The 16,741-nt window shown below is 46.5% G+C and overlaps 1 protein-coding gene across 1 annotated transcript in view; it reads right to left on the reverse strand.

The window, feature by feature from the left end:
* Window positions 1-221: 221 nt before the first annotated feature.
* LOC120038743 (protein tyrosine phosphatase domain-containing protein 1-like) overlaps window positions 222-16,741 on the reverse strand; it is a gene marked incomplete at its 3' end in the record, with an annotated part of 32,775 nt that continues 16,255 nt past the window's right edge. The window contains exons 3-4 of the mRNA XM_038984400.1: window positions 2,074-2,154; window positions 222-340 (exon numbers count right to left, since the gene is read on the reverse strand). Of these exons, the coding sequence (XP_038840328.1) occupies window positions 222-340; window positions 2,074-2,154 (200 nt within the window). The remainder of the gene's footprint in view (window positions 341-2,073; window positions 2,155-16,741) is intronic.

Consider the following 16,741-nt stretch of genomic DNA (forward strand, 5'->3'; position numbering starts at 1 on the left):
AAGTCAAGGGGCCTGAATACTTTCCGAAAGCACTGTATGACATATGACATTTGAAATGTTTCTATTCCTTTGACACTTATGTGAGTGTAATGTTTACTGTCAATTTTTTATTGTTTATTTCACTTTAGTATCGATTTCACTTGCTTTGGCTATGTAAACATATGTTTCCCATGCCAATAAAGCCCTTTGAATTGAATTGATTGAGAGGTAAAGATACTCACTGCCAGCCTCCATGAACATCTCAGGTCTGTAGGTGAATCCAGAGTCGTGTTCCAGAGGGTTACCACAGCTGGCGTGTTCCCCGGGACGCTGCAGGTTGATCACCGTACGAAGGCCACACCTAGAGGGAACATGTTGTCAGCTATCAGCACCACCAATAGGCCTACACATCACACCTGAAAACACCAGGAGAACACTGGCTGTCACTAGCTTTTAGCACCACCAATAGGCCTACACATCACACCTGAAAACACCAGGAGACCACTAGCTATTAGCACCACCAGGAGACCACTAGCTATTAGCACCACCAGGAGACCACTAGCTGTTAGCACCACCAGGAGACCACTAGCTATTAGCACCACCAGGAGACCACTAGCTGTTAGCACCACCAGGAGACCACTAGCTGTTAGCACCACCAGGAGAACACTAGCTTTTAGCACCACCAGGAGACCACTAGCTATTAGCACCACCAGGAGACCACTAGCTATTAGCACCACCAGGAGAACACTAGCTTTTAGCACCACCAGGAGACCACTAGCTATCAGCACCACCAGGAGACCACTAGCTATCAGCACCACCAGGAGACCACTAGCTATTAGCACCACCAGGAGACCACTAGCTGTTAGCACCACCAGGAGACCGTTAGCACCACCAGGAGACCACTAGCTATTAGCACCACCAGGAGACCACTAGCTGTTAGCACCACCAGGAGACCACTAGCTATTAGCACCACCAGGAGACCACTGGCTGTTAGCACAACCAGGAGAACACTAGCTTTTAGCACCACCAGGAGACCACTAGCTATTAGCACCACCAGGAGACCACTGGCTGTTAGCACAACCAGGAGAACACTAGCTTTTAGCACCACCAGGAGACCACTAGCTATTAGCACCACCAGGAGACCACTAGCTATTAGCACCACCAGGAGACCACTAGCTATTAGCACCACCAGGAGACCACTAGCTATTAGCACCACCAGGAGACCACTAGCTATTAGCACCACCAGGAGACCACTAGCTATTAGCACCACCAGGAGACCACTAGCTATTAGCACCACCAGGAGACCACTAGCTATTAGCACCACCAGGAGACCACTAGCTATTAGCACCACCAGGAGACCACTAGCTATTAGCACCACCAGGAGACCACTAGCTATTAGCACCACCAGGAGACCACTAGCTATTAGCACCACCAGGAGACCACTAGCTATTAGCACCACCAGGAGACCACTAGCTATTAGCACCACCAGGAGAACACTAGCTATTAGCACCACCAGGAGACCACTAGCTATTAGCACCACCAGGAGACCACTAGCTATTAGCACCACCAGGAGACCACTAGCTACTAGCACCACCAGGAGACCACTAGCTATTAGCCCCACCAGGAGAACACTAGCTGTCACTAGCTATTAGCACCACCAGGAGACCACTAGCTATTAGCACCACCAGGAGACCACTAGCTATTAGCACCACCCGGAGACCACTAGCTATTAGCACCACCCGGAGACCACTAGCTACTAGCACCACCAGGAGACCACTAGCTATTAGCACCACCAGGAGACCACTAGCTATTAGCACCACCAGGAGACCACTAGCTACTAGCACCAGGAGACCACTAGCTATTAGCACCACCAGGAGAACACTAGCTATTAGCACCACCAGGAGACCACTAGCTATTAGCACCACCAGGAGACCACTAGCTATTAGCACCACCAGGAGACCACTAGCTATTAGCACCACCAACTAGTGGTCTCCTGGTGGTCTCAGGTGTGTAGGCCTATTGGTGGTGCTAATAACTAGTGACAGCTAGTGTTTAGTCTTGTAAAAACACCAACCACCAAATAAAGGAGAGTACCTTGTAAACTGTTCAATGATATTGTATTTCTCGAGGATTTCAGTAGAAGGCCTTGCCATCGCCAGCAAGTTGTCAGTTATCCTGCAGAGAGAGAGAAAGAGACACAGAGCGAGAGAGAGAGAGAGGAATAACACGGTGATTACACATCAGGACGGTTCACACAGCGTTAATGAATCACATACAGTACATGTAATATGAAGTATTTAAACGGAGCAGCCAGGAAAACAAGCGGATGAATGATGCTACCAGTTAAGCTGTTGGGCATTAATTACCGGCCATGTGTGGCAGTGGGGGAGAGTGGAAAAGGGTGAGGAGCGTGTATTGATTACTTTGTGTTTACTTATTGATCAGGTATCTGTGTACAATAGGACACCACCCAGCTGGCTGCCTCAGACATGGGAGGAGCAGCGTAGCAGAGGACTTACAGGAAAAATACAGAATATTAAGGATACCCAGAGAATACAAAGAGAATATACAATAGACAGAGAATATAGAACACGCAGAGAATATAGAATACACAGACAATTTAGAATACACATATAATGTAGAATACACAGAGAATATAGAATGCACATATACTGTAGAATACGCAGAGAATATAGAATATAGAATGCACATATAAATGTAGAATCCACAGATAATATAGAACAGTGGTAAGCCTGATCACCGACAACGATGAGACAGCCTATAGGGAGGTCAGAGACCTGATCTTGTGGTGCAAGGACAAAAACCTCTCCCTCAACATGATCAAGACAAAGGAGATGATTGTGGACTACAGGAAAAGGAGGACCGAGCACGTCCCCATTCTCATCGACGGGGCTGTAGTGGAGCAGGTTGAGAGCTTCAAGTTCCTTTGCTATTCCATGCGAGAAATTGCCAAGAAACTGAAGATCTCGTACAACGCTGTGTACTACTCCCTTCACAGATCAGCACAAACTGTCGCTAACCAGAATAGAAAGAGGAGTGGGATGCCCGGTGCACAACTGAGCAAGAAGACAAGTACATTAGAGTGTCTAGTTTGAGAAACAGAAGCCTCACAAGTCCTCAACTGGCAGCTTCATTAAATGGTACCTGCAAAACACCAGTCTCAACGTCAACGGTGAAGAGGCGACTCCGGGATGCTGGCCTTCTAGACAGAGTTCCTCTGTTCAGTGTCTGTGTTCTTTTGCTCATCTTAATCTTTTATTTTTATTGACCAGTCTGAGATGTGGCTTCTTCTTTGTAACTCTGCCTAGAAGGTTTCTGTTTCTCAAACTAGACACTCTAATGTACTTGTCTTCTTGCTCAGTTGTGCACCGGGGCCTCCATCCATCTCTATCTTAGATTTTAGATTCTTCAAAGAATCCCTTTGTGCAGTCTTTTTGTTGTTGTTCTTATACATTTTGCATATTGATACAGATAAATAATCATTTTTTAGGGGGGGGTCAGCATTAATATTTTTTAGGGGGGGGATCAGCATTAATATTTTTTAGGGGGGGGGGATCAGCATTAATATTTTTTAGGGGGGGGGGGGGGATCAGCATTAATATTTTTTAGGGGGGGGGATCAGCATTAATATTGCGGACAGATTGTCGTTCAATCAATGCAATTGTCTGCATCATTTCCAATCCCTCTTATATTTTTGGGGTAAATATATATATTTATAGACATACCCACATATATTGAAGCAATAAGGCACGAGTGGGTGTGGTATATGGCCAATATACCGCAGCTAAGGGCTGTTCATGGCATGGCGTAATGCAGAGTGCCTGGATACAGCACTTAGCCATGGTATATTGGCCATATACCACAAAGCCCAGAGGTGCCTTATTGCTATTATAAACTGGTTACCAACCTAATTAAATGACTAAAAAGAAATGCTTTGTCATACCAGTGGTATACAGTCCGATATACCACGGCTGTCTGCCAATCAGAATTCAGGGCTCGAACCACCCAGTTTATACATACAAATACACTTTTTATTTTGCAACTCTTGGCATTCTCTCAACCAGCTTCACCTGGAATGCTTTTCCAACAGTCTTGAAGGAGTTCCCACATATGCTGAGCACTTATTGGCTGCTTTTCCTTCACTCTGCGGTCCAACTCATCCCAAACCATCTCAATTGGGTTGAGGTCGGGTGATTGTGGAGGCCAGGTCATCTGATGCAGCACTCCATCACTCTCCTTATTGGTCAAATAGCCCTTACACAGCCTGTAGGTGTGTTGGGTCATTTTATTGTTGAAAAACAATTGATAGTCCCACTACGCGCACACCAGATGGATGGTGTATCGCTGCAGAATGCTGTGGTAGCCATGCTGGATAAGTGTGCTTTGAATACTAAATAAATCACTGACAGTGTCACCAGCAAAGCACCCCCACACCATCTCCTCCATGCTTCATTGTGGGAACCACATGTGGAGATCATCCATTCACTTCCTCTGCATCTCACAAAGACACGGCGGTTGGAATCAAAAATCTCATATTTGGACTCATCAGACCAAAGGACAGATTTCCATCAGTCTTATGTCCATTGCTCGTGTTTCTTGACCCAAGCAAGTCTCTTATTATTATTGGGGTCCTTTTTATTGTTGTCCTTGAGAAAAGGTTTCTTCGCAACAATTTCAATTAACATTTTATTTGTCACATGCGCCAAATACAACAGGTATTACAGTGAAATGCTGACTTACAGGCTCTTCATTAGGACCCTTTTTTCTCCACTTCCTGTCTGAATGGCGTGCCCAAAGTAAACTGCCTGTAGCTCAGGCCCTGAAGCCAGGATATGCATATAATTGGTACCATTGGATAGAAAACACTTTGAAGTTTGTAGAAATGTTAAAATAATGTAGGAGAATATAACATAATAGATATGGTAGGAGGAAATCCAAAGAAAAACCAAACAGAATATATATTTTTTTGAGACCATCCTCTTAGAAAGGAAGAGAAATATCATATTGAAAATTAGCTCCCTGGACGCAATTCCTATGGCTTCCACAGGGTTTCAGAAGTCTATGTTCAAGGTTTCAGGCTTGTAAGATCAAAAACGAATAAGAAATATCAGTTTTAGCAAAAGGACACAGTCTTGGAAATTCATGTTTGTGCGCACATGAAGACATTACCCACCTGCTAAAATCGGAACATACTTCTTTCCGTAAGAAATATTGTAGAATCATTACATTTTAGGGTATCCGAGAAGTACAAAGAAACGTATTTTGACTTGTTGAAACAAAGTTTAGGGGTAGATTTTAGGCTTCCTTTTCTCTGCTTGTTGAACGAGTGGATTACTCAAATCGATGGCGCCAACTAAACAGACCTTTTGGGATATAAAGAAGGATTTTATCTAACAAAACGACACTACATGCTATAGCTGGGGCCCTTTGGATGACAAATCAGAGGAAGATTTTCAAAAAGTAAGTGAATATTTAATCGTTATTTGTGAATGTATGAGACCTGTGCCAGTGGAAAAATATTTTGACGTGGGGCACCGTCTTCAAACAATCGCATGGCATGTTTTCACTGTAATAGCTACTGTAAATCGGACAGTGCAGTTAGATTAACAAGAATTTAAGCTTTCAACCGCTATAAGACACTTATATGTACAAAAATGTTTAAAATCCATATTTATGATTATTTATTTGAATAGCGCACCCTCCAGTTTCACCGGAAGTTGTCCCGTTAGCGGGACTCCTATCCCTAAGATGCAGTGTTAAGAAAATTCAGTAAAAAAAACTAAGAGATAAGAATAACAAATAATTAAAGAGCAGCAGTAAATAACAATAGCAGGGCTGGAGGCTATATACAGGGGGTACCGGTACAGAGTCAATGTGGAGGCTATATACAGGGGTTACCGGTACAGAGTCAATGTGGAGGCTATATACAGGGGGTACCGGTACAGAGTCAATGTGGAGGCTATATACAGGGGGTACCGGTACAGAGTCAATGTGGAGGCTATATACAGGGGGTACCGGTACAGAGTCAATGTGGAGGCTATATACAGGGGGTACCGGTACAGAGTCAATGTGGAGGCTATATACAGGGGGTACCGGTACAGAGTCAATGTGGAGGCTATATACAGGGGGTACTGGTACAGAGTCAATGTGGAGACTATATACAGGGGGTACAGGTACAGAGTCAATGTGGAGGCTATATACAGGGGGTACTGGTAACGAGTCAATGTGGAGGCTATATACAGGGGGTACCGGTACAGAGTCAATGTGGAGGCTATATACAGGGGGTACTGGTACAGAGTCAATGTGGAGGCTATATACAGGGGGTACCGGTACAGAGTCAATGTGGAGGCTATATACAGGTGGTACTGGTACAGAGTCAATGTGGAGGCTATATACAGGGGGTACTGGTACAGAGTCAATGTGGAGGTTATATACAGGGTATTACGGTACAGAGTCAATGTGGAGGCTATATACAGGGGGTACCGGAACAGAGTCAATGTGTCAATGTGCGGGGGCACCGGTGTCGAGGTAATTGAGGTAATTATGCACATGTGGGTAGAGTCATTAAAGTGGCTATGCATAGATAACAGAGTAGAGGCAGCAGGGAGAGGGGGTGCAATGCAAATAGTCTGGGTAGCCATTTGATTAGCTGTTCAGGAGTCTTATGGCTTGAGGGTAGAAGCTGTTTAGAAGCCTCTTCGACCTAGACTTGGCGCTCCGGTAACGCTTGCTGTACGGTAGCAGAGAGAACAGTTTATGACTAGAGTGGCTGGAGTCTTTGACAATTTTTAGAGCCTTCCTCTGACACCGCTAAATCTTTTCAGTCTCCTGAGGGTGAATAGGTTTGTCGTGCCCTCTTCACGACTGTCATGGTGTGCTTGAACCATGTTAGTTTGTTGGTGATGTGGACAGAAAGGAACTTGAAGCTCTCAACCTGCTCCACTAAAGCACCGTCGATGAGAATGGGGGCGTGCTCGGTCCTCCTTTTCCTGTAGTCCACAATCATCTCCTTAGTCTTGGTTACGTTGAGGGAGAGGTTGTTATCCTGGCACCACACGGTCAGGTCTCTGACCTCCTCCCTATAGGCTGTCTCATCATTGTCGGTGATCAGGCCTACCACTGTTGTGTCATCAGCAAACTAAATGATGGTGTTGGAGTCGTGCCTGGCCGTGCAGTCATGAGTGACAGGGAATACAGGAGGGGACTGAGCACGCCTACCCTTACCACCTGGGGGCGGCCCGTCAGGAAGTCCAGGATCCAGTTGCAGAGGGAGGTGTTTAGTCCCAGGGTCCTTAGCTTAGTGATGAGCTTTGAGGACACTATGGTGTTGAACGCTGAGCTGTAGTCAATGAATAGCATTCTCACATAGGTGTTCCTTTTGTCCAGGTGGGAAAGGGCAGTGTGGAGTGCAATAGAGTTTGCATCATCTGTGGATCTGTTGGGGCGGTATGCAAATTGGAGTGGGTCTAGGGTTTCTGGGATGATGGTGTTGCTGTGAGCCATGACCAGCCTTTCAAAGCACTTCATGGCTATAGACGTGAGCGCTATGGGTCGGTAGTCATTTAGGCAGGTTACCTTTGTGTTCTTGGGCACAGGGACTATGGTGGTCTGCTTGAAACATGTTGGTATTACAGACTCAGACAGGGAGAGGTTGAAAATGTCAGTGAATATACTTGCCAGTTGGTCAGCACATGCTCAGAGTACATGTCCTGGTAATTTGTCTGGCCCCCTTGTGAATGTTGACCTGCTTAAAGCACTTGCACACAGCCGTCCGGAACAGCTGATGCTCTCATGCATGTTTCAGTGGCAGCTCTACCCTTTACCTCAGTGCGAATGTTGCCTGTAATCCAAGGCTTCTGGTTGGGGTATGTACGTACAGTCACTGTGGGGACGACGTCCTCAATACACTTATTGATAAAGCCAGTGACTGATGTGGTGTACTCCTCAATGCCAATGGAAGAATCCCGGGAAACATATTCCAGTCTGTGCTAGCAAAACAGTCCTGTAGCTTAGCATCTGCTTCATCTGACCACTTTTTTATAGGCCGAATCACTGGTGCTTCCTGCTTTAATTTTTAGTTGTAATCAGGAGGATAGAATTATAGTCAGATTTGCCAAATGGAGGGCGAGGGAGAGCTTTGTACGCATATATGTGTATGGAGTATAGGTGGTACTGAGTTATTTTCCCTGGTAGAAATGAGGTAAAACTGATTTAAGTTTCCCTGCATTAAAGTCCCCGGCCACTAGGAGCGCCGCCTCTGGATGAGCGTTTTCCTGTTTGCTTACGGCGGAATAAAGCTCATTGAGTGCAGTTTTAGTGCCAGCCTCGGTCTGTGGTGGTATGTAGACAGCTACGGAAAATACAGATGAAAACTCTCTAGGTAGATAGTGTGGTCTACAGCTTATCATGAGATACTCTACTTCAGGCGAGCAAAGCCTTGAGACTTCCACAGATATCGTGCACCAGCTAATGTTTACAAATTTGCATAGGCCCCCGACCCGTGTCTTGCCAGAGGCCGCTGTTCTGTCCTGCCGATGGAGTGTATAACCCACCAGCTGTATGTTCTTAATGTCGTCATTCAGTCACGACTCGGTGAAACATAAGTTATTACAGTTTTTAATTTCCAGTTGGTAGGATAAACGTGCTTTCAGTTCGTCCCATTTATTTTCCAGCGATTGAACGTTAGCTAGCAGAACGAAAGGCAAGGGCAAATTAGCCACTCGTCTCCTGATCCTCACAAGGCTGATCTCTTTCCGCGAAACCTACGTTTCCTTTTCCAGCGAATCACGGGGATCTGGGCCTGGTCGGGTGTCTGTAGTATATCCCTCGCGTCCGACTCATTAAAGAACTCCTCGTCCAACTTGAGGTGACTAATCCCAGTTCTGATGTCCAGAAGCTCTTTTCGGTCATAAGAGACGGCAGCAGCAACATTATGTACAAAATAAGTTACAAACAACGCAAAAAAACTAAAGAAATTGCATTTAAAAAAATATATATATATATACACTGCTCAAAAAAATAAAGGGAACACTTAAACAACACAATGTAACTCCAAGTCAATCACACTTCTGTGAAATGAAACTGTCCACTTAGGAAGCAACACTGATTGACAATAAATTTCACATGCTGTTATGCAAATGGAATAGACAAAAGGTGGAAATTATAGGCAATTAGCAAGACACCCCCAAAAAAGGAGTGATTCTGCAGGTGGTGATCACAGACCACTTCTCAGTTCCTATGCTTCCTGGCTGATGTTTTGGTCACTTTTGAATGCTGGCGGTGCTCTCACTCTAGTGGTAGCATGAGACGGAGTCTACAACCCACACAAGTGGCTCAGGTAGTGCAGTTCATCCAGGATGGCACATCAATGCGAGCTGTGGCAAAAAGGTTTGCTGTGTCTGTCAGCGTAGTGTCCAGAGCATGGAGGCGCTACCAGGAGACAGGCCAGTACATCAGGAGACGTGGAGGAGGCCGTAGAAGGGCAACAACCCAGCAGCAGGACCGCTACCTCCGCCTTTGTGCAAGGAGGTGCACTGCCAGCGCCCTGCAAAATGACCTCCAGCAGGCCACAAATGTGCATGTGTCTGCTCAAACGGTCAGAAACAGACTCCATGAGGGTGGTATGAGGGCCCGACGTCCACAGGTGGGGGTTGTGCTTACAGCCCAACACCGTGCAGGACGTTTGGCATTTGCCAGAGAACACCAAGATTGACAAATTCGCCACTGGCGCCCTGTGCTCTTCACAGATGAAAGCAGGTTCACACTGAGCACATGAGCACATGTGACAGACGTGACAGAGTCTGGAGACGCCGTGGAGAACGTTCTGCTGCCTGCAACATCCTCCAGCATGACCGGTTTTGCGATGGGTCAGTCATGGTGTGGGGTGGCATTTCTTTGTGGGGCCGCACAGCCCTCCATGTGCTCGCCAGAGGTAGCCTGACTGCCAATAGGTACCGAGATGAGATCCTCAGACCCCTTGTGAGACCATATGCTGACACATGCACATTTGTGGCCTGCTGGAGGTCATTTTGCAGGGCTCTGGCAGTGCACCTCCTTGCACAAAGGCGGAGGTAGCGGTCCTGCTACTGGGTTGTTGCCCTCCTACGGCCTCCTCCACGTCTCCTGATGTACTGGCCTGTCTCCTGGTAGCGCCTCCATGCTCTGGACACTACGCTGACAGACACAGCAAACCTTTTTGCCACAGCTCGCATTGATGTGCCATCCTGGATGAACTGCACTACCTGAGCCACTTGTGTGGGTTGTAGACTCCGTCTCATGCTACCACTAGAGTGAGAGCACCGCCAGCATTCAAAAGTGACCAAAACATCAGCCAGGAAGCATAGGAACTGAGAAGTGGTCTGTGGTCACCACCTGCAGAATCACTCCTTTATTGGGGGTGTCTTGCTAATTGCCTATAATTTCCACCTTTTGTCTATTCCATTTGCACAACAGCATGTGAAATTTATTGTCAATCAGTGTTGCTTCCTAAGTGGACAGTTTGATTTCACAGAAGTGTGATTGACTTGGAGTTACATTGTATTGTTTAAGTGTTCCCTTTATTTTTTTGAGCAGTGTATATATATATACACTGCTCAAAAAAATAAAGGGAACACTAAAATAACACATCCTAGATCTGAATGAATGAAATATTCTTATTAAATACTTTTTTCTTTACATAGTTGAATGTGCTGACAACAAAATCACACAAAAATTATCAATGGAAATCAAATTTATCAACCCATGGAGGTCTGGATTTGGAGTCACACTCAAAATTAAAGTGGAAAACCACACTACAGGCTGATCCAACTTTGATGTAATGTCCTTAAAACAAGTCAAAATGAGGCTCAGTAGTGTGTGTGGCCTCCACGTGCCTGTATGACCTCCCTACAACGCCTGGGCATGCTCCTGATGAGATGGCGGATGGTCTCCTGAGGGATCTCCTCCCAGACCTGGACTAAAGCATCCGCCAACTCCTGGACAGTCTGTGGTGCAACGTGGCGTTGGTGGATGGAGCGAGACATGATGTGTTCAATTGGATTCAGGTCTGGGGAACGGGCGGGCCAGTCCATAGAATCAATGCCTTCCTCTTGCAGAAACTGCTGACACACTCCAGCCACATGAGGTCTAGCATTGTCTTGCATTAGGAGGAACCCAGGGCCAACCGCACCAGCATATGGTCTCACAAGGGGTCTGAGGATCTCATCTCGGTACCTAATACCTAATGGCAGTCAGGCTACCTCTGGCGAGCACATGGAGGGCTGTGCGGCCCCCCAAAGAAATGCCACCCCACACCATGACTGACCCACCGCCAAACCGGTCATGCTGGAGGATGTTGCAGGCAGCAGAACGTTCTCCACGGCGTCTCCAGACTCTGTCACGTCTGTCACATGTGCTCAGTGTGAACCTGCTTTCATCTGTGAAGAGCACAGGGCGCCAGTGGCGAATTTTCCAATCTTGGTGTTCTCTGGCAAATGCCAAACGTCCTGCACGGTGTTGGGCTGTAAGCACAACCCACACCTGTGGACGTCGGGCCCTCAAACCACCCTCATGGAGTCTGTTTCTGACCGTTTGAGCAGACACATGCACATTTGTGGCCTGCTGGAGGTCATTTTGCAGGGCTCTGGCAGTGCTCCTCCTTGCACAAAGGCGGAGGTAGCGGTCCTGCTGCTGGGTTGTTGCCCTCCTACGGCCTCCTCCACGTCTCCTGATGTACTGGCCTGTCTCCTGGTAGCGCCTCCATGCTCTGGACACTACGCTGACAGACACAGCAAACCTTCTTGCCACAGCTCGCATTGATGTGCCATCCTGGATGAGCTGCAATACCTGAGCCACTTGTGTGGGTTGTAGACTCCGTCTCATGCTACCACTAGAGTGAAAGCACCGCCAGCATTCAAAAGTGACCAAAACATCAGCCAGGAAGCATAGGAACTGAGAAGTGGTCTGTGGTCACCACCTGCAGAACCACTCCTTTATTGGGGGTGTCTTGCTAATTGCCTATAATTTCCACCTTTTGTCTATTCTATTTGCACAACAGCATGTGAAATTTAGTAGTAGTAGTAGTAGTGGTGACCTGGGAAGGGGTTAGCGGGTGCTGCAACATTGCCCACTCCTGATTCTGCAGCTGCGAGCTGGTCCTACAGGTGATATCCATTCTGCCGCAGAGGCTGGTCCTACAGGTGATCTCCATTCTGCCGCAGAGGCTGGTCCTACAGGTGATCCCCATTCTGCCGCAGAGGCTGGTCCTTCAGGTGATATCCATTCTGCCGCAGAGGCTGGTCCTACAGGTGATCCCCATTCTGCCGCAGAGACTGGTCCTACAGGTGATATCCATTCTGCCGCAGAGGCTGGTCCTACAGGTGATCCGCATTCTGCCGCAGAGACTGGTCCTACAGGTGATATCCATTCTGCCGCAGAGGCTGGTCCTACAGGTGATTCCCCATTCTGCCGCAGAGACTGGTCCTACAGGTGATATCCATTCTGCCGCAGAGGCTGGTCCTACAGGTGATACCCATTCTGCCTACAGGTGACCCCCATTCTGCCTACAGGTGATCCCTATTCTGCAGCAGAGGCTGGTCCTACAGGTGATCCCCATTCCGCCGCAGAGGCTGGTCCTACAGGTGATCCCCATTCTGCCGCAGAGGCTGGTCCTACAGGTGATCCCCATTCCGCCGCAGAGGCTGGTCCTACAGGTGAACCTCATTCCGCCGCAGAGGCTGGTCCAGGTCTCCATCATCATCCTCAGGCTTCACAATGTCCTGGTTGCTGAGGCAGACGTGCAGCATTCAACCACCTCAGGCACAAAGGTAGGCTTCACCTCCAGGCCTTCATGATGGAGCTTCACCGGGTGTTCATTATCCTGAAGGACCACTCCACCACATTCCTCGCCTTGGAATGCTTTGCATTGTAGGTGACCTCCACTGCACCCATCACTGGCTGCCTGTAGGGTCATTATACAGATGGGCTCGGCCAGGCAGAGTTACCCTCTATCCCTTAGGATGGAGGGTAAAGGACTGTGTTTCAGGACCCTGGTGTCATGCACAGACCCGGGGAAGGCAATGTAGATGAACCTGCACCTGTGGTCACAGATGGCCTGTAGCTGATATGAATAAAACTCTTCATGATCCCACCACTGACCCTATGGATGACATCGAGCACTGTGGTCCGGGGGACATCAAATCCCTCAGACACAACAGGATTAGAAAGGGCACTTGATATGTAGGCCTGTGTGTGTGTGTGTGTGCATTACTGAATGTAGACTATAGGCTACACTAAACGACATGTTCTAGTATTATAATCCAAGTAGATGTATCAAATTGGGGATGAACTTGGCTACATACAGACCAGTACAGAGTGTAATAATTGACTTAAATGTGGCCTACCGACATTTGCATTTTGGTCAAGGAGAATACAGAGCCTCAACAGTGCCCCCCTTTGACCAGATGCCTGTCGTCTCCTCCTCCTTCCAGCCTCGGTCTTCTGAACAGCCAACTGGCGGCAGTTCATCATTCTGAACAGCCAACTGGCGGCAGTTCATCATTCTGAACAGCCAACTGGAGGCAGTTCATCATTCTGAACAGCCAACTGGCGGCAGTTCATCATTCTGAACAGCCAACTGGAGGCAGTTCATCATTCTGAACAGCCAACTGGCGGCAGTTCATCATTCTGAACAGCCAACTGGCGGCGGCTCATCATTCTGAACAGCCAACTGGCGGCGGCTCATCATTCTGAACAGCCAACTGGAGGCGGTTCATCATTCTGAACAGCCAACTGGCGGCGGTTCATCATTCTGAACAGCCAACTGGCGGCGGCTCATCATTCTGAACAGCCAACTGGCGGCAGCTCATCATTCTGAACAGCCAACTGGCGGCGGTTCATCATTCTGAACAGCCAACTGGCGGCGGCAGTTCATCATTATCGCCAGGACAACAAATACAGGTGCCGTGAAAGCAAAATACATGGCTAACAACGACAGATAGACAGCAAGGACTATGAGATGTGGTGAGTTGCCCGCCGCAGGTAACGTTAAGTTGTGTGTGGTATGTCTGTCTCGAGCCGCATACAGTGAATGGTGTGCCGAGTGGAGCCACAGAGGGTTTAACATACTATAACAATGGACACAAACAACGACACATCCAATACAGACGGAGGAAAACAGACAGACAACGACACATCCAATACAGACGGAGGAAAACAGACAGACAACGACACATCCAATACAGACGGAGGAAAACAGACAGACAACGACACATCCAATACAGACGAAGGAAAACAGACAGACAACGACACATCCAATACAGACGGAGGAAAACAGACAGACAACGACACATCAATACAGATGGAGGAAAACATGTATTGACTTGATTATTCACATCATTCTTAGCTAAGCGGTGGGGTCGTTGTGTGTTCTCGATGGACATTGTTTTTTTTTTAAATACATTTTATACCTTTTTTCTCCACTCGTGGTGTCCAATTGTTAGTAATTACTATCTTGTCTCATCGCTACAACTCCCGTACGGGCTCGGGAGAGACGAAGGTCGAAAGCCATGCGTCCTCCGAAACAACCCAACCAAGCCGCACTGCTTCTTAACACAGCGTGCCTCCAACCCGGAAGCCAGCCGCACCAATGTGTCGGAGGAAACACCGTGCACCTGGCTGCCTTGGTTAGCGCGCACTGCGCCCGGCCCGCCACAGGAGACGCTGGTGCGCGATGAGACAAGGATATCCCTACCGGCCAAACCCTCCCTAACCCGGACGACGCTGGGCCAATTGTGCGTCGCCCCACGGACCTCCCGGTCGCGGCCGGCTGCGACAGAGCCTGGGCGCGAACCCAGTCTCTGGTGGCACAGCTAAGCGCTGCGATGCAGTGCCCTAGACCACTGTGCCACCCGGGAGGCCCCTCGATGGACATTGTTAATGAAGTTGTAAGATGTCTAGATAGTAATTTGTTATGCTAACAAGCTAGCATCAACCTCCGGAAGACAGGTCGATGCGCTAGTACACTTAACTGAAAGGACACCGTGCGTTTACAGTATACTAAAATGAACTAATAGTACTCATGAAGTATGTAGTACACAGTATGTTAGTATGGGAACACAGCTCCAGTCTGTTTGTCCTTGGCCGTCCCATCGATGCCCCCTCAACTGAACCGACGCTGCCTTTACAGACTAACTTGCCTCAACTTGATCCCAAACCGACTGACACGCTTTCAATCTCCATCATTTACATAGGAAGGAGGAATACTGTGTTGGTTAACGCTTAGAGCCTAGTGAGGAATACTGTGTTGGTTAACGCTTAGAGCCTAGTGAGGAATACTGTGTTGGTTAACGCTTAGAGCCTAGTGAGGAATACTGTGTTGGTTAACGCTTAGAGCCTAGTGAGGAATACTGTGTTGGTTAACGCTTAGAGCCTAGTGAGGAATACTGTGTTGGTTAACGCTTAGAGCCTAGTGAGGAATACTGTGTTGGTTAACGCTTAGAGCCTAGTGAGGAATACTGTGTTGGTTAACGCTTAGAGCCTAGTGAGGAATACTGTGTTGGTTAACGCTTAGAGACATTTATTTAAGAGGACCACAATGGAAATACCGGTTCAAACTTTTTTGTGTCATCCTCGATGATTTTAAAATTCTTTATCCACATGAGAGGTTTTATTGTGCTTTAAATGAATAATTACATCTATCAATATATCTTACTCCACAGCTCTCTATCTTACTACCTATCTTTCTGTATCTATCTAACTATCTCTCTCTCTAGATCTATCTATCTATATCTATTCAATTCAATTCAATTCAAGGGGCTTTATTGGCATGGGAAACATGTGTTAACATTGCCAAAGCAAGTGAGGTAGATATTATACAAAAGTGAAATAAACAATACAAATTAACAGTAAACATTACACATACAGAAGTTTCAAAACAATAAAGACATTACAAATGTTATATTATATATATACAGTGTTGTAACAATGTACAAATGGTTAAAGCACACAAGTTAAAATAAATAAGCATAAATATGGGTTGTATTTACAATGGTGTTTGTTCTTCACTGGTTGCCCTTTTCTTGTGGCAACAGGTCACAAATCTTGCTGCTGTGATGGCACACTGTGGAATTTCTCCTAGTAGATATGGGAGTTTATCAAAATATATCTATCTATCTATCTATCTAGATCTATCTAACTATCCATCTATCTAACTATCTAGATCTATCTAACTATCCATCTATCTATCTATCTGTATCTATCTATCTATCTATATCTAACTATCTAGATCTATCTAACTATTTTTTCAATTCAATTCAAGGGGCTTTATTGGCATGGGAAACATGTGTTAACATTGCCAAAGCAAGTGAGGTAGCAATACACAAAAGTGAAACAAACAATACAAATTAACAGTAAACATTACACATACAGAACTATCCATCTCTCTAGATCTATCTATCTATCTCTCTCTAGATCAATCTATCTATCTCTCTAGATCTATCTATATCTATCTATCTATCTCTCTAGATCTATCTATATCTATCTCTCTCTCTAGATCTATCTATCTCTCTCTCTAGATCTATCTATCTCTCTCTCTAGATCTATCTATCTCTCTCTCTAGATCTATCTATCTCTCTCTCTAGATCTATCTATCTCTCTCTCTAGATCTATCTATCTCTCTCTCTAGATCTATCTATCTCTCTCTAGATCTATCTATCTATCTCTCTAGATCTATCTATCTATCTCTCTAGATCTATCTATCAATCTC

The sequence above is a fragment of the Salvelinus namaycush genome, unplaced genomic scaffold (assembly GCF_016432855.1).
Source record: "Salvelinus namaycush isolate Seneca unplaced genomic scaffold, SaNama_1.0 Scaffold2374, whole genome shotgun sequence".
Lineage (NCBI taxonomy): Eukaryota > Metazoa > Chordata > Actinopteri > Salmoniformes > Salmonidae > Salvelinus > Salvelinus namaycush.